The 23,964-nt window shown below is 43.5% G+C and overlaps 2 protein-coding genes across 3 annotated transcripts in view; both read left to right on the forward strand.

Moving 5' to 3' along the window:
• Ap1g1 (adaptor related protein complex 1 subunit gamma 1) overlaps window positions 1–7,404 on the forward strand; it is an 86,365-nt gene extending 78,961 nt beyond the window's left edge. The window contains exons 23-24 of one of the 2 annotated variants that reach the window (XM_032888076.1): window positions 1,992–2,090; window positions 3,337–7,404. In XM_032888076.1, the coding sequence (XP_032743967.1) occupies window positions 1,992–2,090; window positions 3,337–3,438 (201 nt within the window). In that variant the 3' untranslated portion in view covers window positions 3,439–7,404. The remainder of the gene's footprint in view (window positions 1–1,991; window positions 2,091–3,336) is intronic. The other variant, XM_032888077.1, reaches the window with a different exon arrangement.
• Window positions 7,405–11,248: 3,844 nt separating this feature from the next.
• Window positions 11,249–23,964, forward strand: part of Phlpp2 (PH domain and leucine rich repeat protein phosphatase 2) — a 70,123-nt gene continuing 57,407 nt past the window's right edge. Inside the window, 2 exon segments of the mRNA XM_032888081.1 lie at window positions 11,249–11,440; window positions 19,137–19,417. Coding sequence (XP_032743972.1) covers window positions 11,342–11,440; window positions 19,137–19,417 — 380 coding nt within the window. The 5' untranslated portion in view covers window positions 11,249–11,341.

A 23,964-nucleotide genomic window follows, 5' to 3' on the forward strand; every position in this document is an offset into this window, starting at 1 on the left:
GTGAAGCAGTCCCCCTCTGTAACCTCCAGTTTATTGTTGGTACAATGACTGTTTTATAAATTGAGGTGTTTTAAGTTTAACAAATCTTAATTTAAGGAATGTTTATATTTGTTTTTGAATACTGGAAAAAATTTAATGAAGTTTAGAATGGGCAGAGTACAAAGTTTTTCTCTGAAAGATAGCCAGCCGTTCAAGCTGTAGCCAGTATATGAATGAGAGAGCGAGCATGGCTGTGTTCCAATAGGATGTTAGAAACAGATACTCGGCTGCAATTTGCCAAGCACTGCCTTAACCTGAGCAATCTTTACTAGTTTAACTAAAGCTAATCGTAGCCTAACTTAATCTTTCTGTGACATATGCAGCATGGCATTCATACAACATGCATTTGGAAGCTGATAATGTTTTATTGTAGTTTCTGTTCCTTTTTGTTAACTTTGCTCATAATTTTTAGATCCTGTATAATTTGTGTGTTTTAAAGTTACGTGACATAGGTATGTCACTAATAAATTCTAGAGCTGTTCTATTTTGATCTTAGTACTAGTATTGCCTGAAGTTGGTCAGTCTCTTTTTCTTCATTTGCACAGAGTGGTGGTGATGACAGCTACTTCCTAGTATCACTTTGTCAGTGACTGAGGGTCTTATGTTGGACCCAACTAGAAGCCCTGTCCTTGTGTTCAGTGCTCAGGAAATGTCTGTTGTTACAATTTAGGGTCTTCATAGTAATGACACTATGTTGGCCTAGCAGCACCACCTGTGTATGGCTTTGTTTTGGGTGTTATCCTGGGCACTACATTTTGTTAGTGTATCTTGAGCTTCAAAATGCTACATTTCATAGATTTACCACATAGCTTTCATTTTTTTTAGTGTCTCTGAAATTGATGTGCAGTTTGAGCTCAATACCATAAAGCTGAGGATTTAGCTCAGTGATGAAGGCCTAAGTTTGATCATCTCCTTCCCATGCCATAGAAAAATAAACTTGATATCTAATCATAGTTTAATGGGAAACTTTTTTCTTTTTCAGTGCTATATAAAATAAATATTTGCATCATAGTTGATAGTATCTTAAATGTAATGAAATATATTAGTAATGACATTTTACCTTACATAATTCATTTTGAGAATAGAATTATGAATGAGACCCCAAGATAATAAGCCTATGCTTTCAGTTTGACTCTTCCTTTTCTAATATATGAGCTTATAAAGGGCTCCTCTGTCAGTCAGGAAAGGCTTTGTACAGTGTGGCTTACCTGGCTTGCCTAAAGCACTTTATTGTTTCATCTCTGTAAACAGGTAAAAGCCTATCCACACTGAACAAACTAAGACATTTGACTTATCTTGATCTTTTGTTGTTTGGGCTGGTTCTGCATGTACTTCTTCTTTAGGGCCTTGTGTCTCTGGTGGAACCATCCTGAATATTCCACTTACATATTTACAGCTGGCTTTTCAAGCCATTCCTTCCCTTTTCTTGTAGGGGCAGACCTTGACAGACCTTGGCATACTGCACGTTAATTGTTCAGGCTTTAGGAAAGAAAGGTCTAATCCCAAGGCCTAGTCTTGAGGTTCCATAGTCACATAAAGGTCTGTAGTCTGTGGCTAGTGTGTTGGTTTATGAGGTTTGGAAAGCTTTTCTGTCAGGTTCTTTTTGGCTTTGTTTCAGGCCATAGGCCTCCAATCTTTACTTGCACAGTTGATCAGTCACTACTAATCAGGGTTTCTAGAACAAGGAGTGTTGCCTTTTGAGAAGTGATAGTCTAGAGCTCCTTTAGCTAGAGACAGGAAAGTGGCTCCACTATGTTTCCACAACCAGAGACTTGAGTTGAATGAGTGACTTTCTGCTTACATACCATGGGTAGGAGTCTGGAAAATAAGTACTGTCAAAGCATAGGGAACCTGTTTCTGACCCACCTGCTGGCCGGCTAACTGCTTACTTGCTGGCATCTTTGACCCAACACTGCTATTTGTTCTCATGCGTGTCCTTTGTTCCTCTGTAGACATTCCAGCTGCAGCTTCTGTCTCCTAGCAGCAGCGTCGTCCCAGCCTTTAATACAGGGACCATCACACAAGTCATTAAAGTTCTGAACCCACAGAAGGTAAGTAGTACATTTAAACAGATCTGTATAAGGTTTAAGTAAGCTCAGTTTTCTTTCTGACTCAGATCTAGGAAAATGCCTGGTTTAACTTCCTTGTTCTTTTGTAGAGATAAACCAAGCCCAGGGACATCAAAAAGATTAGTGACATTAAAATGCAACTAAAAATTCTCTATTGTGAGGATTAAAGGTATAGTTTTGAGGATTTAGCAAAAGTTTAAATCAGAGGTTGAATCAAAAACCTATATTTACTGCTGCAATTAGTATGGTTATTAAAACTGGAAGCATTTTAAGTGAAATAGTTAAATGAAAAATAGCAGTAGAAGGGGTTGGGGATTTAGCTCAGTGGTAGAGCGCTTTGCCTAGTAAGCGCAAGGCCCTGGGTTCGGTCCCCAGCTCCGGAAAAAAAAAAAAAAGCAGTAGAAACCAGTTTAGCCAGAGTTTCCCTATAGAAGAAACTATAGAAGTTTCATCTTCTCAATGAAATCAACTGTTTTTCCTTTATAACTGTCTGATTTTCAGTTTTTGCTTTTCAAGTTCTCTGCCTTTTCTCAGTTCTTTTTTTGTATCTCAATCATGTTATTACTACAAACACAGCACACATTATTTTCATCATCTGATACCTGCAACAAAACTTTTTTTAATGTACTGATATTTGACATTTGCTACAGAAAGTACAATACACTTAAAACCATTCCTGTTACCCGTGTACCCAGGTTTTTCTTTTATGCTTTGGAAATACAAACATTGGTGATGTTTACTGTGGGCTGCATAAACCAACCCAACAGGTGACCCATATGTATAACATGTGACATGTGTCTCTCATTTTCTAGAGACTTGGACAAAGAGTTAAATTTTTGTCGTCCCCCCCCCCTCCCCAATTGTAAGAATACAAGAAAGGTGTGCGTGTTCTGTGTTTGATGGCCTTGATGTTGATTCGTAGGCTTCAGTCAGCAGCGATAGATGTTTTGGCACAGGCTGTCTGTCTGTCTGTGTGCCACTTGAGACAGCGTTACCTGGGTGTACTTTACCTACCTTTAGGATAAATACATCTGTGGAGTGGCATGGCAGCACGTGCCTGGGGTCCTCAGTACTTGGGAGGCTGAATCAGCATCACTTGAGCTGAAGGGTTTGGGGCTAGCCTGGTCCACGTCCTGGAACCCTATTTCCAAGAAACAGTCTATAGACTGCAGAGACAGGGAGATTTAATTTCAGTGAATTAATTCATGGTTCTCTTTCCCTTCTATAGCAACAGCTGCGAATGCGGATCAAGCTCACATACAATCACAAGGGCTCAGCAATGCAGGATCTCGCAGAAGTGAACAATTTCCCCCCTCAGTCCTGGCAGTGAGGGTGCAGCACCATTCTCATTCTATCCCACTCAATCAAAGGAATTCTGGGAAGGAGGTTGTGATTGCTGGCAAGTCCCCCACTGTAACCATGGGCACGAGGAGCTGAGAGAGCTGTTGAGGGTTCTCCTCACCTTACTGCTGACCTTGAAGCATCAGTAAAGACTAATGTCCTCTCCTCCGCTGTTGAGGCTGGCTGCTTCTCGAGGCTACTTTGCACTCCTCCTCTTCTCCCTTTTCTGCACTTCACCCCTCCCACATTTGCAGCCAGAATCAACATTTTCTGGGCCACTGAGGCAATCAGCAGCGGTCTGGAGGAGAGGACTGGAATTCACGGCAAGAAAACACTCACTCTGTCTCTGCAGCAAAGAGTGGCCCCTACTTTCTACTGTTGTGTCTCTGTGGACTGGGCAAGGTGGTTACCATCGTAAGGCGCTTTTTATACCAGGCAGGCATTTGGAATGGAATTGTAACAATGGACACAAGGGAGCCCTGCCCTTTTCTGCTGGTTCTCCCAATGTTTGAAAGGTGTTAGGCTCCTGGCAGCCTTTTCTGTGCATTGCTGTATACACACAGACACACATGTATGTATGTTTGTTATATAAAAAAAGCTGGTCAGACCTTGAGAGGTGGTTTGTAAACACTGGACAGATGCAGTTCAAGAGCTTTTGTTGAGATTTGGCATGAAGGATATGGTGCTCTATTTCTAATAGAAACTTCCAAGGCTCCCAGCTCCCCTTTCTCTCCATTCTTAGCTGTAGTCATGAGTTCTCTCTCCATGATTTTCAAGATCAATTCCCATTAAATTGCAAAGTGGACACTTTCTAAAAAACATATGAATAGTTATTAATGATCCTATTCCCCCCACAGTGTTTCTCCCAAGCCTGTCACTTGCCTGTTTGAGCTGTGGTAAATGGGTCAAAAGAGGAGTTCAGTCCTAAGGAGCAGACCCTGTCACAAACACCGTGGCCCATAGGAAGAGCAGTACCAGACTCAATCTGGAGCACACTGGAGTCAGCTTTATCCATTGCTCCAATCCTCCCTTTAATTTCCTAAGCCTGGCTTGGACCTTGGCATTCCGTTTGAATTCCTTCTTCTAACTGGAACATTTGTGTTGTATCTGTAACACTGGCACTGAAATAAAGACCACACGGTTAAAGAAGTCGTTCCTACATTGTACTTTATGGTGTTGGAATGAAGCCTTGTAGCTTCCTTGCCCCAATGTGAGAGCAAGTCTTATGGTCCCATACGGTAGGAATATCCTTTCCTGAATATGAGAAGTTGGTCTCTTAAGAAACCAATCTCATGAACATTTGCATTAAAGATTTGAGCTTTTTAAACAGTAAGAGTGCCGAGTGGTTTTTAGAAAAGGCCCTGGCGTTACCAGCTCTTTATGTCGGCTGGAATGGGGTGAAGGTGACTGGTCCTCGCTGGATGTACTATGTACGTTCAGGTATTCAGGCATCGTGTCCAGTTTACTGCAGGAGAAAGAAAGAGTGGGCCCCCTTGTTTATAAAGCATTTGCAGTTGTTTTACTGCATTATGCAGTAAAAGGACACTTTGGCTTCAGTTCTAAACCTTGATACCAATCTCCTTTTCTCCCTGCTCCATTTCACCACGCCTTTACTTAAAATCTTCAGTGTCTTGTCAAAGCTAGCTCTGTATCAGACGCTAGACTATTCCTAACATTGACAAACTGGAGTTGAACTAAAGGCTCCAAAAGGGAAAGTTTCCGGTCTTAATGGTCTTTTAAGAGCAAGATTTACTGAAACGTACTTCTGGGTAAATGGACAGCTGAGTTACAAACAGGATATTTCTCCTGTGTTCAGCAAAACAGGTGTGGACAAGTGCAAACTTTTAGTCAGCCGCTTTGCCTGTGCAGTGAAAGCCTTTAGGATTTCCTGCAGACGGATTTCATTGGATGGATATTTAATGCTGTGAAATGTGATAGGATTAATGCTGTATTGGTGGATTTCTTGAATAGAATTTGTCTTAACATTCCTTTTGTGTGGAGGCTTTCTTTTTCTCCCTTACATTTGTCGCTAACCAGCTCAGGCTTTCGGTTGCTTTTTGTTGTTGTTGTTGTTGAGTTGAACCTGAAGAAATCTGCTCAAGACCAAGTGCTAGCCGGTGGAGCTGGAAAGATCTCCTCTGCTGACAAAGCATCTGCCTGGGTGATGAGTTTTGAGGTAGCGTTTGCGATCATCTGTGGCTTTACCGAGAAGGAATAAAAAATATCATGGCCTTAATACAAAGGGTGCTGTGTAGATACGGAATTCATTTGGGAGACGACCTGAACACCATACTGACGGACTAGCAGCCAAATACCTGCCTAGGATGCTGGTGGTTGTGAAGACTGCTCCAAGTGACTGGATCTGAAAGCTTCAGCGTGCCTTCTTAGCTTCTAGGATCAGCAGTAGTTATCTTCTCACTTGGCCTTGCAGCTTGAAGGAGGAATCTCTTTGTTTCTGTGACTACTCGCACATTTCAGTCATTCCTTTCCCACTCGTAACCCTTCAAGAGGAAACAGGTTTGGATGGATTTGACAACCTCAGAGCCATTGAGAAGCGAGTGATTTCTGTGACTTTTGCATAAACCCAAGGTGATAAGCATCGAGCCCCACTTACTGACAGTTTTACATGCACTTGTACCTCATTCCCATCGCCTTCATTGAGGAGTAGTTTGTGTGTCATCCTCCTTTCCCATCCCAGAGTCATCCCTAAGGGAGAATTCCTCTAAGTGATCTCAGACAACTGTAGACGCTTCTCCCACAATGCTTTGGTGCTGTTACCTTGAGATGGTTTAGGGAGTCATGGAAGTTTTCTGCTGTGTATGTTATCATCTGTTAAACTTCGAGGTCTATTTTCATTTAAAGCAACATTCCTCAGTGTAACAGAACTGAGGTATTCCTCGCTTGGTTACCTTGTGGTTCTTTAACCTTCGTTTGTCTCCCTCATATATGAAAATAGACTTTTAACACTGTCCAGCACTGATAGTTTGAAATTTTCCATCTCCTGTATAATAACATGCTTTCTATTTCTGCGTCATTTTAGAAAATGTTGGAAGTTAGGGAATATCCCTTTTGTCGCTCAACTTTATTTTCTTCTACATTGGAATATATTTCGGCCATGAGAACTTGGGGAAGAAGGAGTTTGAATGTGTATTTTTCTCCTACTGAATGTATTTTAACTACAGTGTCCTGAACTGAGAGAGAACAACAACAACAAAAAATGCATATTCACAAACTTTGTGGTTGGGAGGGCTGTGTATGCTGGAGTATTTGTCAGTCTGGGTGTGGGGGAAGAGAGAACAGGAAGTTTTGAAGTTTAAAATACTTCTGACCAGTTTTGGCTCGGGAGGGTGGGGCTGTTGATGGAACTGAAAGTGAAAACCCTTTTCAAGCAATAGAAGTGAGTGGGTCCCATGGACAAGGTTCCATTCCCAGAACCTGGAACTCTTAAACAAGAAAATGCTGAAGTGGCTTGAAGCAGCTTGAGCAGTTGCTTCTTGATCCTGGCTTCAAGACAGAGCATTGGAGACTTTTTCCCCTTAAGAACCTGCATTTGCGCTTTGTGTGTTTTGTTTTTATTTTTATTTGGGGGCCTCATGGGAGAGGGCTTCTGCACTCCTTCCTTTGTGAACCCCACTGTGTTCCTGTATCGTCCTTTTCCTTTTCCTATGTTGTAAGTTACATTTTCATTAGGCCCCATCACATCTTCTTTACTGTAAAGTTATTAAAAGGCTGTTTCCAAGTGGGGCAGCTAATGACGTTCTAATTATTGCAGACATATTTTTGAGATGTAAAAAAATTTAAAGTGAAATGATAAGTCTTGAAGGCGAGTGAGGAATAAAATGGATGTAAACATTTACATGGGATGCATTCGGATTCTGCTGTGTGTATTGTCTTTTGGTTGAAACAAATTATGAACAGTGACTAATAATAAAAAGTCAATACTCAATGATTTAAACTTTGCTGCCTTGCTTCTTACATGTGAATCAGAAGCCTTGGATCAGTTCTTACCCCAAAGCTTTGAGCTACACCAAACCCTTTGAGCAGAAATCTCACCTAGGGAGGAAACATTTCAAGACCTTGTAGATGTTTTACACGGAGAAAAGTCCAAAGAGCAAGTGGACATTTAACTGGAATGCAGTTCGTCAGGTTTTTTTGCCACATAGGTGAATTCTCAAGGTTATGAAGTCACTCTGATGAAATATGTATTAAGGGTATGCATGTTTCTTTCTAAGTTAGGTTTGGTTTGTTTGCTTGGTTGATTTTGGTGAGTTGTTTTTGTGACTTGATAGGGAAAGCCCTAAGTAGCCCAAATGAACTACATTCCATGGCTTATTTTTTTGCATAGCACATGAATTCCTTTTTTATATGTGTGCATATAGGCAGCCCAAAGGTCAGCCTCGGGCGTTGCTCTAAAGGTGAGCCTCAGGAGCCCTTCACCTTGTTACGTGAAACAAGTCACTCACTAGGACCTGGGCTTCACCCATTAGACCGGCCTGGTTGGCTGGCAAGGCCACCTTGTCTCCGCAGCCCCAGTGCTGTGATCGCATTAGAGCCACCTTGTAGGGAGTTCAGGTCTTTCACAAACTTCATAGACATTTTTTGCTGAAGGTTGAAAGCTCTTGGTTTTCTGTTAACTCTCATGATCCCTAACATTGCCTTAATTGAGAATGGAGAAGACATGACAGTTTCTTGACTGAAGAGGGGAAGGGTGTAGGCCTGGGCAGATTATCTCTTATGCAGCAGTACTCTATGGCACTGTTTGATAACATTTCTATAAACTTGTTTTCTACATGGAGTAGTTAAAATACATCATTCTGTATTTAAAATTAGCTGATGTAAACAAGTATAATTAGGTGAAAATATAAAAGCTACGGTTTAGCCAGTAAACAGACACTAGACATTTACGATGATGGGTTGCGCATAGATAGGTTTGGATGTCATTCCAGAAATACAGGATTGATTTTAACCACTTGAACGGCTTCTTAGTCTGTGACCTCCAGTCCAGCTGTTTTCATGTGTGAGAGAATGTTCAGTGGGTTGGAGCTGCAGCTTAGTGGCAGAGTGCTTACCTAGCTTGTGTGAAGCCCTAGGCTCATTTAAAAGAAGAACCAGAAAAGTCCTTCAGACTTTGAAGTTAGATAAAGGTTATTTGGAACCTGAAGACAAAACACCTAAACCTGCTTATTCTGTGGTAGCGTAACAATGGGTTTGGGCCTAAGAAGACGGTGTGATCACCCAAATATTGGGGACTAGGTATCAGGAAATAGATACGAAGTTCCAGGCTCCCCTGCGAAAGTCTGACATTAGCTTCCTTTCTCCACAGTGTACTGGAGAGGTAGTGCATGTATATGGAGCCCCAACAGGAAGGAGAGGAGGAATCCTAATGATTCTTTGCCTTACCTAGTGTGATGGGTAGGTAGTGAGGAGCCTGCAGTGAGGGCAGATGGCTTTTGTGTACACACACACACACACACACACACACACACACACACACACACACACACACATCCCAGAGGAATTTATTTTTAGGGTTAGTCTCAGCTGTTCACCATTTCCAGAAATTATGGTTACATAACATTTGGCATACATAGTACATAGCCTTGAACTGGGGGTGAGCACCAACTGTGACCTTTGTGCTGTGTTAATGGCAGTCCATAATTTGAAAAGGAAACATCAGCTGATGACTGCTGATGAACTGGATCTAAAGTAATGGGGACCTTTAAAGGCAACTGCATAGGAAAACTGATTCCCTGAGACATTTGGGCCAGTGTTCTTGGGGTATTTCTTTTGTAAGTGGCACTGCCAGTTTGAAGTAGTAAACACTTAGCTTTCAGAATATGGATTTACTCGGAGTTGTTGGTGTAGGCTACTGTCCAGATAATGAACAAGATAGTCATCTACGAAACACTGCCGTTCCCTAGTATGAACTCACTGCTGTCCCAAGTCCAGCACTGTGATAAGTCACGTGTGATCTGTAAAAGGTAATCGGCAGGACCTCAAGAAACAGGCTTTTGGAAACATCCCCAACTATTTCCCTGCCCTTGGCTATCTACGACTGACTTCATGTTGGCGCCTGGCCCATTAAAAAAAACAACAAAAAACCAGCGTGTTTGCTGTGACATCTACCAGGGTTAGAAATCAAACTAAATCATGTAGGTGTCTGAAATAATTTCACAGAAGGAAAACCCTGGGAAGTAGCTTCTCTCTCACCTTTTATTAGACCTGGCAGAGAGAAACTATGCTTACTGTTGTAAAAGATAAGCAAAGAAAGGAAGATCAGGACTGTGGTAGATGAAGGCAGAAAATGCCTTTTATAGAAGAAATGATTTGTATGAGGCAGAATCTTTAAAGCAAAGTTTTATCTTGATATGCCAGTTAGTTCCAAATTAAAAAAAAAAAAAAATCTTACGACAAGTCCAGTTCTACCTCAGATGCTGTTGCTTTAAGGCCTACAATGGAAATACTCCCGACAAATAGCTGTATTAACCAAACTGAAGCAGTGGATAACAGATGACCACCTTTGCCAGTTATTCTAGAAGTTGTTTTGCTTCTTAATTCCTTATAAGTTGGTTGAATAGTCAACACATGTATAAGAGAGAAAGCCCTAAAAATGGGGCCTAGAAGGCTCTTTACAAAATGTAGGAGCAGTTTAATGCTCATAATCACCTTTTGGGAAATCTAGCATTTCAGAATTACGGTGGCTACTATGAGTCTTTAATATGAGTTAGGTTCTGTGTGTTTTGCCCACGGCACCTTGATAATTGCCAGGCAGATGTTACTCTAGTTCATTCACCCCTTAGAAACCAAGGCAAGGCTCTGGAGAGATGGCTCAGTGGTTCAGAGCACTGGTTGCTCTTCCAGAGGACCCAGGTTCAACTCCCAGCGCTCACCTGGCAATTTATAACCATCTGTAACTCCTGGTCCAGAGGATCTGACACCCTCTTCAGGCCTCTACCGCAGGCATACACATGTTCCGTTAACATAACGGAAGACCCACTAGAGCTGGGCAGAGTGGTGCACGTCTGCACTTTGAACGGGGAGACAGGAGAGTCTAAAAGTTCAAGGCCAGTGTTGGGTATATAGTGAGTTTGGGTGTGCCTAGGTTACATGTAATTTTCTGTCTCAAAAGAAAAAATCAGAGATCAAGTAATTTGTACAAGTATAGATCTAAGAATGAGTACAACTGAGATTTGGAATTAGGCAAACTCATAATTTGGCCCACTAACCACAAAACTACTATCTATCACTCCAGGAACTTTTAAAACATTCTTTGCTGAATTAAGCCTTGCAAACTAGAAAGAGGGGCTTACACACCACGTTACTGTTTGAGAACGAGAAAGGAAATCTGGTACTTTGATTACAGGAAAAGGACACCGAAGTGTGGCTGGACAGCTTATTGTTTGATGAAGAAGGTCGCCAGCTATCCTAAGAGGTGAGTATAAGCAACAGTTCTTTCACCGCCAGTGGGTGCCGGGGGTGGGGGGTGGGGGAAGCACATTTGGGAGCAGGAAACGTCTTGGATGTAGAAATCCAGCGCCGCCCGTGGTGAAGGGTTGTATCTTGTCTATCTTACAGGTGCAGGCCTTACCTGTCTCTTCCTCTGGCCGCTCCTTGGAGGACTCAAAAAGAACCAAATTGCTCTAGTCCTCTGAGCTCAGGGCAACGGAGGCTCACCCTGCAGTGGCGCCAGCCTCCCACAATTCTGCTCCGGCCTCTAGCCAGGCCGGCGACTACGCAGGTCCAGCGGGGCCAGGGGCGGGGCTGAAGGAGGCAGAGCGTCTTAGTTAGGGGCGGGGTCTAGGCGGAGGGGCGAGGCCTCCCGCTGCTCGCGCGCGCCTCCGAGGCTCTCGCTGTCGCGCCGGCCGGGCGTCTCTGTAAAGCCTTGGCCGCCAATGGGGGAGGTGGAGCCCGTGCCCGCGGGCTCCCTGGAGCCCCCGGAGCCACCTGAAGCGGCGGCGCCTCGCCGGCCCGGAGGTATTCGGGTCCTAAAGGTGAGTCGGCAGGGAGAGGGAGGAAGCAAGAGGGCCGTGGCCGCCTTCGCCTAGCTGCCCGAGGCAGCGGGCGACCCCCGCCCTGCGTCCCTGGGCCGCTTGCACTTGGCCGAGCCGACACGGGCCTGCTGTGGGCCTCCGTGCCGCGCCCCCGTCCGGGCCTCGGCCGCCTGGGTCCGCGGCGCTGTCCATCCCTGACCGCCGCCCCGCAGGCCCACGCCTTCAGGCAGCCGCTGCCCCCACCCTCCTTCCTCCCCACATCCCCGGGACCGCCGTCGTCCGCTGGGCCTAGCCCGGGGCCCTGGGACCGGTTCGGAGGGGCTCCAAGGGCGGGCCGCGCCTGGCGGGAGTCAGGCGGCGAGTACGCAGGGTTCGGCGGACACCTGAAGACATCACCCCAGCCGGAGGATGGCGGCGGCGATTGGCCAGGCGCCGCGGTGTGCGCGGGCTGCGCCGGCGGGAGCGGCCACGCTGCCCTCGGGACTGGCTACCGAGTTCCGAACCGGCTCTCGGCTCCAAGACGCGACACCCGGAGCTTCCCGCTCGGGGACAGCCCCCGAGGATCTGCTGCCTGAGAACCCGCTGGGCGTGTTGCAGGGGTTGGGGGGCGGGGAGGAGCAGAGCCCGAAGGGGCACTCCTGCTTGGCTGACAATCCGGGGAGAAGGCAGTGGGGGAGCCGTTATGCAACAGGCAGCTTAAGCGGGGCTTTTTGGTAGAATGGGGGAGTAGGAGGATAGGAAAACAGATGCAGGGGAAAGGGGAGTGGAGCCTTGAAGGTGAGTGATGACAAGAAGTTTCTATGCAGGAAGAATGCAGAAGGTGAGGCGAGGTCACCAGAGATGGTTAAAGGGTGGCTAACTGGGTGGAGTTCTCTACTAACCTCTGAAATAGTGCAGAGACATTTGTCTGTAGGTTCAGTATATAAACGAAGTGGAATAGTGGAATGGAATTCCTCTGGAGCACTAGAGGAGCAGTTGACAGGATCTAAAACTTGCCAAAGAGGAAGAGAGAGAAAATTGAGATTTATTGTGTTTCAAAAACAGAATGCCAGACATCGAAGATGCTTAATGTTAAAAGCAAACATTAAGTGATTAAATGAGATTGTGGTTGAGTGATATTTCCTTTTATTAAGATTATTAGTAGAGTAGCACAAAAATGGGGAACGGCAGGAAAGTGGATTTGTTGCACTCAGTGAATTCATGAAACCAAGACTTAAATATTATTTTCTAGTACCTCCCAGTTTTAGTGCATAGTTTATTTTAGATTACTTCATAGCTGTTACCCACATTGGAATTGACTCTAGCATAAATCGAAGTGTAATCACTCAGAGCCAATAGCAAACTGTAAATTGTGAGTGGATTCAATAAAAACAAAAGTTCTGTAGGCCTCACTTATGAGGAAGTAGTTTTGATATCAAATGTCTTTTGGTATGCAAGAGATGAGCAAATTTTAAAAAACCTTTTAACGTTTTTGGGTCATGTTGGAGTGGCAAATTGTATGAATGAAAATCTTTATTGAAGACTGCCTTTCCCTAGTTCCCTAAGCTCCCGTGTTGGGATTATTCGAAACTCCAGTGGTTGGTCAGTCTTGGTTCTTGGTCAGTTCTGAGCTCTTGCCATGAAAGCCTTTCTGGAAGGCCTTTCTGTTTCCTGCAGTGGTTGACAGGTCCTCGTGAATAAGCAGAATGGTCATGGAAACAGGTCTCTGTGTTCTACTAGCAGAAGGTTCTCTGGAGTTACTGAGTGGTTCCCTCTCTCAGGGGTAGCCTATGAAGAGTACAGAGGTGAGCAGAAGACCCTCTGAACCTTGAAGAATGTCATGTTTGCCTACATGTGTTTCTCTGGAGATGTTTGTAAAGACTTCCCTAGCCTAGGGGTATGGCTCTGGGTTAGGAGTGTAGCTCGGTGGTCAGCTTCCTGTGTACAAATTCTCTGGTTTTATTCCTCAGCCTAAGCATCAAAAAAAGTTATAAAAGGTGGTGCATGTCTTTAGTCTTAGCACTTGGGAAGCAGAGGCAGGCAGATCCCTGAGTTCCAGGACAGCCTAGTCTACAGAGTTTCAGGATAGCCAGGGATACAGAGGGAAACCCTGTCTTGAAAAACAAAACAAAGAAACAGACTTTTTATTCCTTTATACTTACACCCAAATCATGAACATTATTCCCAACTTTTCCTAAGAAGGTCTTCATAAAAAGCCTGACATAACTGAGCCAACATAATTTATCCAGACTTCATCAAGGACCATGGGACACTGGAACATCTTATTCTAAATACACTCCTAAACCAGGGCTCTGGACTCATACCTGTGGCCTCAGCTATTACGAAGGCTGACATGAGATCATACTTAAGCCTCAGGGGCGAAGGCTAGCCTGAGCAACATAGAGTGTATGTCAGAGTTCTAGAACTTTCCCAAGTTACTGACTCAAGCTCAAAAGGTTTTCAGATGTTTCCTATGATTTTGAGGTTATGGTTTAGTTTAATCAATCAGGAGATGGATGACAGGAAGTTATAGGGAATCTACACTGTGAATATTATTTGTTTTTTCTTTAAGAATAGTTTTATATTTTTATCAAAATAAATGTTTTGAAATTGCTTTTATGTGCATGCGTGCGTGTGTGCTTGTGCATACGTGAGTGCGTGAGTGCCTGCGTGTGTGTGTGTGTGTGTGTGTGTGTGTGTGTGTGTAGACCAGGGGTGGAGGTCAGACCGTCTTTTGCTCTTTACCTTATCGTTTGAGACAGGCGTTCTTTTTTTTTTTTTTTTTTTTTCCCCGGAGCTGAGGACCGAACCCAGGGCCTTGCGATTGCTAGGCAAGCACTCTACCACTGAGCTAAATCCCCAACCCCGAGACAGGCGTTCTTACTGAACCAACTCCACGAGACTGGTTCTCTAGTAAGCCTGTAGGTCTCCATCTTCCAATTCTGGGGTTACCTGTATTTGTTGCCACATCCTGATTTTACTCATGTGTAGGGAATTGAACTCAGATCCCTGTACTTGCATGCCAAGCAAGCACTTTACTGACTGAGCTATCTTCGCAGTCCTCACTTTTTTGTTTTGTTTTTGTTTTTGTTAGATAATTTTCCTACTATGTAGCCCTGGCTGGTCTGGAACTTGCTATATATTCCTTGTTGATCTAGAACTTGCCCCTCCTGCCTTTGCTTCCTGAATGCTATATGAGTTCTAAAACAACCAATTCCAAAACATTTTTATCTGGTCCCTTAAAAACACTTCAAAATGTGATACTCTTTAAAGCCAGAAACGTCAACCTTAAAGCATTCTACATTCTGATGGATTGGCCAGGCCAGAGCATGGGACCTAGAATTAGTGTTTATGGTTTACTACCTTCGAGCTGATCATAATCCTCATGTATTATCTTTATTCTTAGAATTAAAAGTAGTAAATGCAAGTGGCGGCTACTCAGCTCGTGGTCTACTTTAAAATGTCTGGCTTTGTAGACAGAATATTTTTATTATCTTATGGAATGAGTGTTTTGCTTGCATGTATGTATGTGCACCACATGCATGCCGGAGCCCGTGGAAGTCAGAAGAGGGCTTTAGGTCTCCTGTTTTGTGGATGGTTATGAGCTACTGTGAGGGTGCTGAGCACTGACCCTGGCTTCTCTGCAAGAGCAACAGAGGCTTTAACTGCTGAACCATCTCTCCAGTCCTCACCTTTAAATGGTGTGTTTGATGTGGTGTGTGGTTGTAATTGAATCCCCTTTTGGATAAGTTTGTGATAACAGCTTTTATAAAAGTAAAGGAGAAATCAAACTGTCCTCAATGAACAGCCCAAAGCTCGCTGACTCTTAGAAGTCAAAGGCTGCCCAGAGGACAGTGTCACTGCAGCACTGACTATAAGAAGTTCCTTCCGGTAGCTCCTCATGAGTTAGGCAGCAGAGCAGGACACGCCTGAGAAGGAAGCCCTAGGTAATTTAGCAGTGGCTAATAAGAGCCCCGCAGTCTATCTTCGTTATTGTTGCTGTATGCACGGTTTGGCTTGGCTTTGCTTGTTTTCAAGGCCTTTAAATGGCTATTGGTGAAGTGCAGGTGAACCAGATCTATGGGTTCTCTTAACTCCTCCGCAGTTTTACATCAAAGAGTGGAGTCTAGAGTTACATATAGACAGATCTCGAGATGACCAACAAATGCATGTGTCTTGATAAGTTCTTTATGAAATGTATAGTCTTAGAGGAATACATGTGCACAGTTACAAGATGCGGGGTGTGGTGGCGCCAACTGTAATTCCTGCTCTGAGGAGAGGGAGTCAGCAGCTAAAGAGTCCAGGTTGGCCTCACCCACAGAGTGATTTTGAGGCCAACCCGGGGTACATAAGCCCCCATCTCAAACAAACAGTTCTTGGAATAAAATTTATAATACTTCTAGGTCATTATTTGACCTGCTAACTTATTACATTGTTCTTTTTTGCAGCAGGATTTCACTTTGTAGGTCTTCCTGCCTCAGCCTCTTGAGTTGTGAGAGCACAGATGTGTGCGTTGGTCTTGGTGCTGTGCAGATTGTGTCTGCTCATTCTTCCTTTCTCCTTTGCAGAACTTCTTTGTGTAAATGTTACTCTGCCACACAGAACCAGCATTCGCTATCAGAGGGACTGTTAGTCTCTCGGAGATTAGAAAATAAGGATTATTCAATGAGCTGCTGGCTCAGCGCTTACCGTTTCTTAGTGGTACACACATGATGGCTCTTGTGTTTGAGGTGAGCACCTGAAACCTTTTATTGATTCTGAGATTAAGCTGAGATTGAGTTTGGAGGAAAAGTGCATTTGGTGGGAAAAGAGGCCTCATTCCCACCTGTGTCAGGGCTATATTTGTATGATTTTGAATAATTCTAAGAACTTGAGGAGCTGCAGAAAGATCAGTTTAGGACTGAAAGTGTCATTCCGCTGTAGAGTGCTTATCTGGCATGTCAAGGCTGTGTTCAACCCACAGGACTGTTTTTCCAAAGCCAAGTTACCTATGTATTCTAAATTTAAAAAGCAAGGGCATTCATCGTGTTTTAAACACACCACATGTGGGACTGCCTGCCCACTTACCCTTGCTTTTACTGTTTCCTAATTTTGATGTGGCTCACGTTGGTCTTGAACTTGATCCTCTTGCCTCTGACTCTGGTCTTCAGCATCTGGGATTACAGGCATGAGTTTCTATTTTTGACTTGGTTTACAGTTGTTCTGAAGTATCTGCTCTCTGTCAAATTAATATTTTCTTTATATGTATTTCTGTTTTCTAATGAGGAATGCTAGTGAAAGCATTTTTATTTATTTTGATTTTGTAGGTAAAAATTACTTGGTGTTTTACAAAAATTGAGGCTTGCTTTTTAAGGTTATAAGTTCCTTGTCATAGCTAATTAGTGAAGATGAAATGCATATTGGGTGTCAATTCCCGTGGTGTCACCTGGGCTTTGCATCTGTGTCTGTGACATTCTACATTAAAAACACTCTCCAGGGTCTCTGGTGAAGGGAGTGAGGATTGCGTTTATGGCCAGGTGTGTGTAGTAAAGTCTATTCAAGGAGAAGGTGTTCTCTTGAGAGCAGGATCATTGATGCTAGGCATGGAGGGAGCTGTGGAAGGCTCTAGAGTGAAACCTGCATTTGTGTAGGGCTTTGGAGCAAGCATGTGGATAAATTGGAGAAGATGTTTTAGACACGCCACAGAGTAGTGGAATGGTTTATGTGCTGACGGACACAGATAGTTAGAAAGGCCTGCAACAAGGCAAAGGCAGCAGGAAGTCAGGGGAAATGTGGAACTCACTCACTCAGGCTAAGGCTGTCCTTACACTCTACATACTCTCCTTTCTCTTCAGCCTGACTGCTGCTGGATTATGGGTGTGCCTCACCTTGCCAGGCTGAACATTTTATGTTGGCTCTTTTCTTTAAGGTATCTTGACTTCATAGTCTGTATGTGAATTTCACATACTGTGGCTATAAAATGCCAGCAGTAATTATTTTGAAGCATGCCAGGAATAGGACAGATACTGTATTATAAGATTGTGCCTAGTGCTCTCTGTGTTTGTTTGCACTGTGAGGTCTAAGGAAACAGTCTGTATTGCCAGATTAAAGAGGTGAGGTTGTTTTTAAGTGACTTCTTTGTGTGAAAGGCTTAGTTTATATGTATCAGATTCTATTTAAAATGTGAATTAGTAATTATTTTTATTTTTTTTACTATTAAAAACCCTTTGGAAATAAATAAAAACATCAGACACGAACATTAACCAGACCCAAAGACTAACTTAATGAATTTATATATAGTTAGAATTGGCATACAAGACACTTGAAACTTCACATTAAATTTGACACTTTCAGTATTTATTTTATGCACTTATCCACCACCAAGACCCCCCCATCTATGACAGAATTAGAACTAGAAAAATATTTCACTTTATATATATATAAACTTGTATCCATTAGCGGCATTCATTCCTTATATTCTTTTGTTCTCTTTTCTGTTATACTATAACATGTACATCTGTTGGCATATACACATATATGATTAACTATTGTTTTCTAGTCTTTAGAATAATGATGTGTGAGTTATGCTTGCATTGCTAGGATTGGGTAGCTGAGAGAAGCAACTTAAGTGGAAAGAGGTGTATTTTGGCTCATGATTTTAGAGGTGAAGGCATCGGATGGGAAAGGCAGAGTTTGTGTCCACTGGGTGTTGAGTCGGGAAGTAGAAAGCACCTTAGAAGAAAGGGCTGGCCTGGAGTGTTCAAAGACCTCTGCCAGCTTAGTCCCTACCTCCTAAAGGTTCCTCAACTTCCCTAAATAGCACATCAGCTAAGGAGTAAGCACTCTGTGTGTGTGTGTGTGTGTGTGTGTGTGTGTGTGTGTGTGTGTGTGTGTGTTTGAGACATGGTCTCACTATGTGGTGCTGGTTTGCCTGGAAGTTTGCAGACCAGGCAGGCCTTGAACTCAGATCTGCCAGCATTTCCCTCTGAATTGTGGGAATAATGGTGTGTGTCCTTACGGTAGCCTGAAACTTTTCAAGCCTTTGAAAGTTTGTCCTGGGGTAGTTCCAATTCAGCCCATAGCAGATCTGAACTAGTAAGTCAGAATGTTGAGAATTTGCCCAAGGCAGGTAGTATATCCATATTTTGTTAGCACTTTCCTAAAAACAAGATGGGCTCAAATGCGATGGTAGGTGGAGGCCTAAAGGACGTTATTGTAGGGTTCTTGAAAGGAGCAGAGCTGGAGACAACTGGTGTTAAAGGGACTTCGACGACATAGTGCAGATAGTTCAACAATAACTGTCTCACAGCAAAGGCTGGTGTTGTTGAGCCCATGGCAGTCCGAATCCAGTGCTGGGAAGGTTTCTGAGGAACTGCTGGTTCTCAGTCTGTGTGGGAATCTTGAGGAAGGTGGATTTGATACCAGTCACACGAACTTGCCAGCAAAGTGAGGGCAGGCAGGCAACAGCAAAGTTTCCTTCGAATCCTTTCACAGGAGCTGCCAGTGGGTGTGGCCCAGGTGTAGGCTGAGCGTTCCTCCTTTAGTAATCTGTTTCAGAAGCTCCCCTCCTCACTGGAACACTGCATTGTGGGCCTAGTTGAGTCCAGATATTGTGGAGTTGACAGCCAAGATCAGCCACCACTGAGAGGATGCTTGGGCAGTTTTGAGTAAGGACTGAGCACATGTATTTCAGACAAATGTTCTTGTTAATGATTTCTTTCTTTTGGAATTTTTTTAGAGGAATATGAAACACAATGGGAGCAGAAATTGTTTGAATAGAAGAAGTAGGTTTGGTTCTCGAGAAAGAGACTGGCTAAGAGAAGATGTGAAGAGAGGCTGTGTTTACCTTTATGGAGCGGACACAACCACTGCCACTACAACCACCACCTCCTCCTCCACCTCGTCCTCCTCCTCTGATGTACATCTTGTCCTTTGCACAGTGGAGACACCAGCGTCAGAAATATGTGCTGGAGAGGGAAGAGAAAGTCTCTATCTACAGCTTCATGGAGATCTGGTCAGGTGAGGTCTGGAGGTTCTCTTCTTGCTGATGTGTAATTTTGTTTTGAGTCAGGAGTGGCTCCCATGCATTAGTGTGGTCTCAAACTCACAGTTCTTCTACTTCAGTCTCTTCAGTGCTAGGCATGCACTCCTACACTGGGCTGAGGTCAGAGTCCTAACTCCGCTTCCACTGCGATCTTAGTGACGTCTGTCTGAGTGGAAGTGGCTTGAGGATTATAATCACATTCTGTAACTGATGGTGATTTAAGAGTCAACGGGCTTGAAAAAGATTTGTCCTTGGAATTATTAATGTTTTTAAAAATTATTATTTTGTATGTAGTGTGTCCACATATTTATGTATGTGCCTGTATGTCAGAGGTTGATGTCAAATGTCTTCCTTTGTTGCTTTTTTTTTAAAGATTTGTTTATTTATCTATTATATATAAGTACACTGTAGCTGGCTTCAGACACACCAGGAGAGAGCATCAGATCTCATTACAGATGGTTGTGAGCCACCATGTGGTTGCTGGGATTTAAGCTCAGGACCTCTGGAAGAGCAGTCAGTGTCTTAACCGCTGAGCCATCTTTCCAACCCCCTCTGTTGCTTCTTAAATGTTTATTTTTAACTATGTTTAGGTGTGTGTATGTGTGTGTATGAGCACATGTGGGTTTGTGCATGTGAACCGTCTGACTTGTGTGGTGGGAACCTAACTCTGGACCAGCAACAAGTGCTCCTAACTGCTAAGCTATCTCTCCAGCCTGTTTTTTGAGCTGGGAGCTCACCAACTGTTAGACTGATCAGTCTCTGCCTCCAGTCTAGTGTTACAGGTAGGCGTCAGACATCACACCTGGCCTATGTGTGGGTGCTGGGGTCCAAACTCAGGCCTTCCTGCTTCCATGGCGGGTACTTTACTGACTGAGCATTTTCCAGTCTTTTACTTTATGATTCTCAGTCTAAAACTATAATGAAGGAAAATTTGATAGTTCTTCTATTTGGAATACATTGAAGATCCTATATACAAATTTAAAGATGTAAAAGGTTACCTTTTGGGAAATTGTAAGTAAAACAGAAGTGAAGTATAGAAAAGGGTAGAGTGAGAGGTAGGTCCTTCTCTGTCCACCATTTTGGAGCCAGCCACACCTTTTCATGAAGACAGTAGCTGTTATATTTCTTAAGCATGTACACGCTCATACCTCCATATCCACCTCTTAAAAGCAGTGATGCTGTACACAACACATTGTTGACTTGCTATCTCTAAGAGATATCTCCATATCCATATTTATATAAATATCATTTACTTAATATCTACATGACTATTCCACTTTAAAGGGAAACCATAATTTTAGCTAATTTCCCTAATCTCTCATTATGGATATTATCCTGCTACCAGTTGTTAGAGCAGCGAACTGTGCCACAGCTGAATTCCTCTGTATCTGCTCTCTCACACAGAGGCCTTTCTCTGGAGGGTAAGCCCCTAGAAGTGCAGTTATCCTTGGGCAAAGGAATGTGACCATTTATCATTTTGATAGATATTTTCAACTCCTTCATAGAGGTTATATTCCCATCTAAATTATAAAAATATGGGGCTAGAGAGATGGTTCAGCAGCTAAGAACACTTAGCTGCCTTTTCAGAGGACCTAGGTTCAGTTCCTAGTACCTATATGGTGGTTCTCAAATATCTGTAACTCTAGTCTCGGGGGACTCAGCACCCTCTTCTGGCCTCCGTGAGCATCAGGCATGCACACACACAGTGCAGACATATATGTAGACAAAACATCCGTATATGAAAATAAATCCTTATTTTTTAATTAAAATACTGGAAATAAAATATAAAATATAGCCATTTCTTCTTTACTTTCTCTAAAATGTTAGTATTAAGTTTTATATGTAACTGTACATACATACTCTTGCATGAGCTGAACCTGCTTATAAAAGATAACAGTTATTTGTTTGTTTGCTCATTTATTTACTTAAGTTTCTCGATTTAAAACCAAGGCCTCAACCATATTAGACAAGCACTGTATACTGAGCTATGCTTCTAGACTTTGTTGGCAGTTAATGAGGGACTCATGAACTCAGCTTCCAAAGGCGATCATTTTCCAATCCTCCTGGAAGTTGAATAAGGTTCTGTGTCCCTTTTGAGACAGGGTCTCATATAGCTGAGGTTAACCTTGAACTCCTGATCGTTCTGCCATTTCCTCCCAAATGCTTGGGATCACAGGTGTGTATCCCCATACCAGGCTTAGCTAGGAGTTTTGCTATTCTATTGTTTTAATATTTACTTCTCTTAATGAGTGAAGTGGAGCATATTTGCACAGGCTTAACATAATTTGTGTCTTAAATGTTTTATATAAATATAAAAACAAACAGTCTTTGTCTTAGGGTTTCTATTGCTGTGAAGAAACACCATGACTCTGCAACTCTTACAAAGGAAGACATTTAGTTGGGGCTGGGTTACAGGTTCAGAGGTTCAGTCCATTATCGTCATGGCAGGAAGCATGGCAGCACACAGGCAGACATGGTGCTAGAGAGGTAGCTGAGAGTTCTACATCTGGATGGGCAGGCAGCTGGAAGAATGAGTGAGCCACTGGACCTGACTAGAGATTTTGAGAATTCAAAGCCCCCCCCCCCCATGACACACTTCTTCCAACAAGACCATACCTCCTAGTAGTGCCACTCCCCGTGGAACTGTGGGGACCATTTTCATTCAAACTACCACATTCCATTTCCTGGCTCCATATCCTAGTCCAACTTCAGAAGTGCCTGTAGTCTATCACTGTATCAGCATTGTTTAAAAGTCCAAAGTTCAAAGTCTCTTCTGAGACTCATACAGTCTCTTAACTATGATCTCCTATAAAATCAAAATGAAAAAGCAGATCACACATTTCCAGCATGTAATAACACAGGATATTCATGAATTACTATCCCAAAAGGGGGAAAGAGAACATAGTGAGCAAATACTGGACCAAAGCCAGACCAAAATCCAGCTGGGCAAACTCCAAACTTCATCTCCATGTCTGATGTCAAAGTGCCCTTTAGATCTTCACTCCTTTTAGCTCTATTGGCTGCAACACACTTCTTTCTCTTGGGCTGGTTCTACTCCCTGTTAGCAGCTCTCCTGGGCAGGTATCCCATGGCTCTGGCATCGCCAACATTTTGTGGTCTCCAAGGCAATCCAGGCTTTACCTTCATAGCTTTACACTGTAGCCTCTCTAGGCCTTCATGCAGGCACAGCCTGTACACATGCCTGGGTCCAGCTGCTTTCCTTAGTTGTTGAGGGAGATTCCATAACCCCTTTCTTCTGTCCTTGACTCTATTTGTTATTTTGTCTTTTTTTTTTTTTTTTTTCGAGCTGAGGACCAACCAAGGGCCTTGGCGCTTGAGCTGAGGACCAACCAAGGGCCACGTGGCTAAAGCTGCACATTCTGCTGCTCGCTGGGGCTGGAACATGGCTCCCTCATTCAATTACATCTTCACCAGCTTTCTGTGTCCTTCACTGCTTAAGCTTGGCTGTCCTGTAACTCATCTATAGCCCAGACTGGCCTTGAATTTAGAGATCTGCCAGCCTCTGCCTTCTGCATGCTGGGATTATATATGTGCACCACAGTGCCTGACGTAAGCTTTTCTTTAACTCCCTTTTACTTTCCTTTAATTCCTTCTCAGGAGCTGGAAGTGTAGCTGGGTGGGAGCTCGTCCTGACATCAGCACTCCTTTATTCCACTTGGCATCAGGCTTTTCTTTTATCTCTTTATCGCCTTGAACACAGTACTTACCTCTGTTCCATTTTCTGGGGTTCCCCTCTCCCCTCAAACTGTACATTTTTGGTTTTTCCTTGCTCAGCTTGCACCTCTTCATTATAGATCTGCATAGGAGTGAACAGCAATAACCACCAGACAGAGTCAGTACCAGGCTGTTCTGAGATTTCTCTGTCAGTACAAGCAATCCAAAACTCTTCAACTTAGTCTGAAGCAGATTTCTCAGACAAAAGCAAAAAGCAGTCACATTCTTTGCCAAAATATCATGAGAATAGTCTTTAGGCCACACACTGGAGTTTTCCTGCTCTGACACATCTTGAGTTGGGCTCCTGTAGTTCAAATCATCCACTGCACCACTGCTTGTGTGTACTATTTACTAGGATGGCCCAGAAAGCCTCACTGAAAGTGTTCACCATCTTTTTAAATATGGAAATCCAAACTCTACATTTCTCCAAACAAAAACATGGTCCAGCATATCACAGTAATAACCCGGTTCTCCTGGTACCAACTTCTGTCTTATTAGGGTTTCTATTGCTGTGAAGAAATGCCATGATCACAGCAACTCTTGTAAAGGACCACAACATAGTAATTGGGACTGACTTCTAATCTAGGGTTCAGTCCATTATCGTCATGGCAGGACGCATGGCAGCACACAGGCAGACATGGTGCTAGAGAGGGAGCTGAGAGTTCAACATCTGGATGGGCAGGCAGCAGGAAGAATGAGTGAGCCACTGGACCTGGCTTGTTGGGGTAGTGACACATCTTCCAACAAGACCACACCTCCTAGTAGTGCCACTCCCTGTGAGCCCATG

This window comes from Rattus rattus, chromosome 17 (assembly GCF_011064425.1).
Source record: "Rattus rattus isolate New Zealand chromosome 17, Rrattus_CSIRO_v1, whole genome shotgun sequence".
NCBI classification, from domain to species: domain Eukaryota; kingdom Metazoa; phylum Chordata; class Mammalia; order Rodentia; family Muridae; genus Rattus; species Rattus rattus.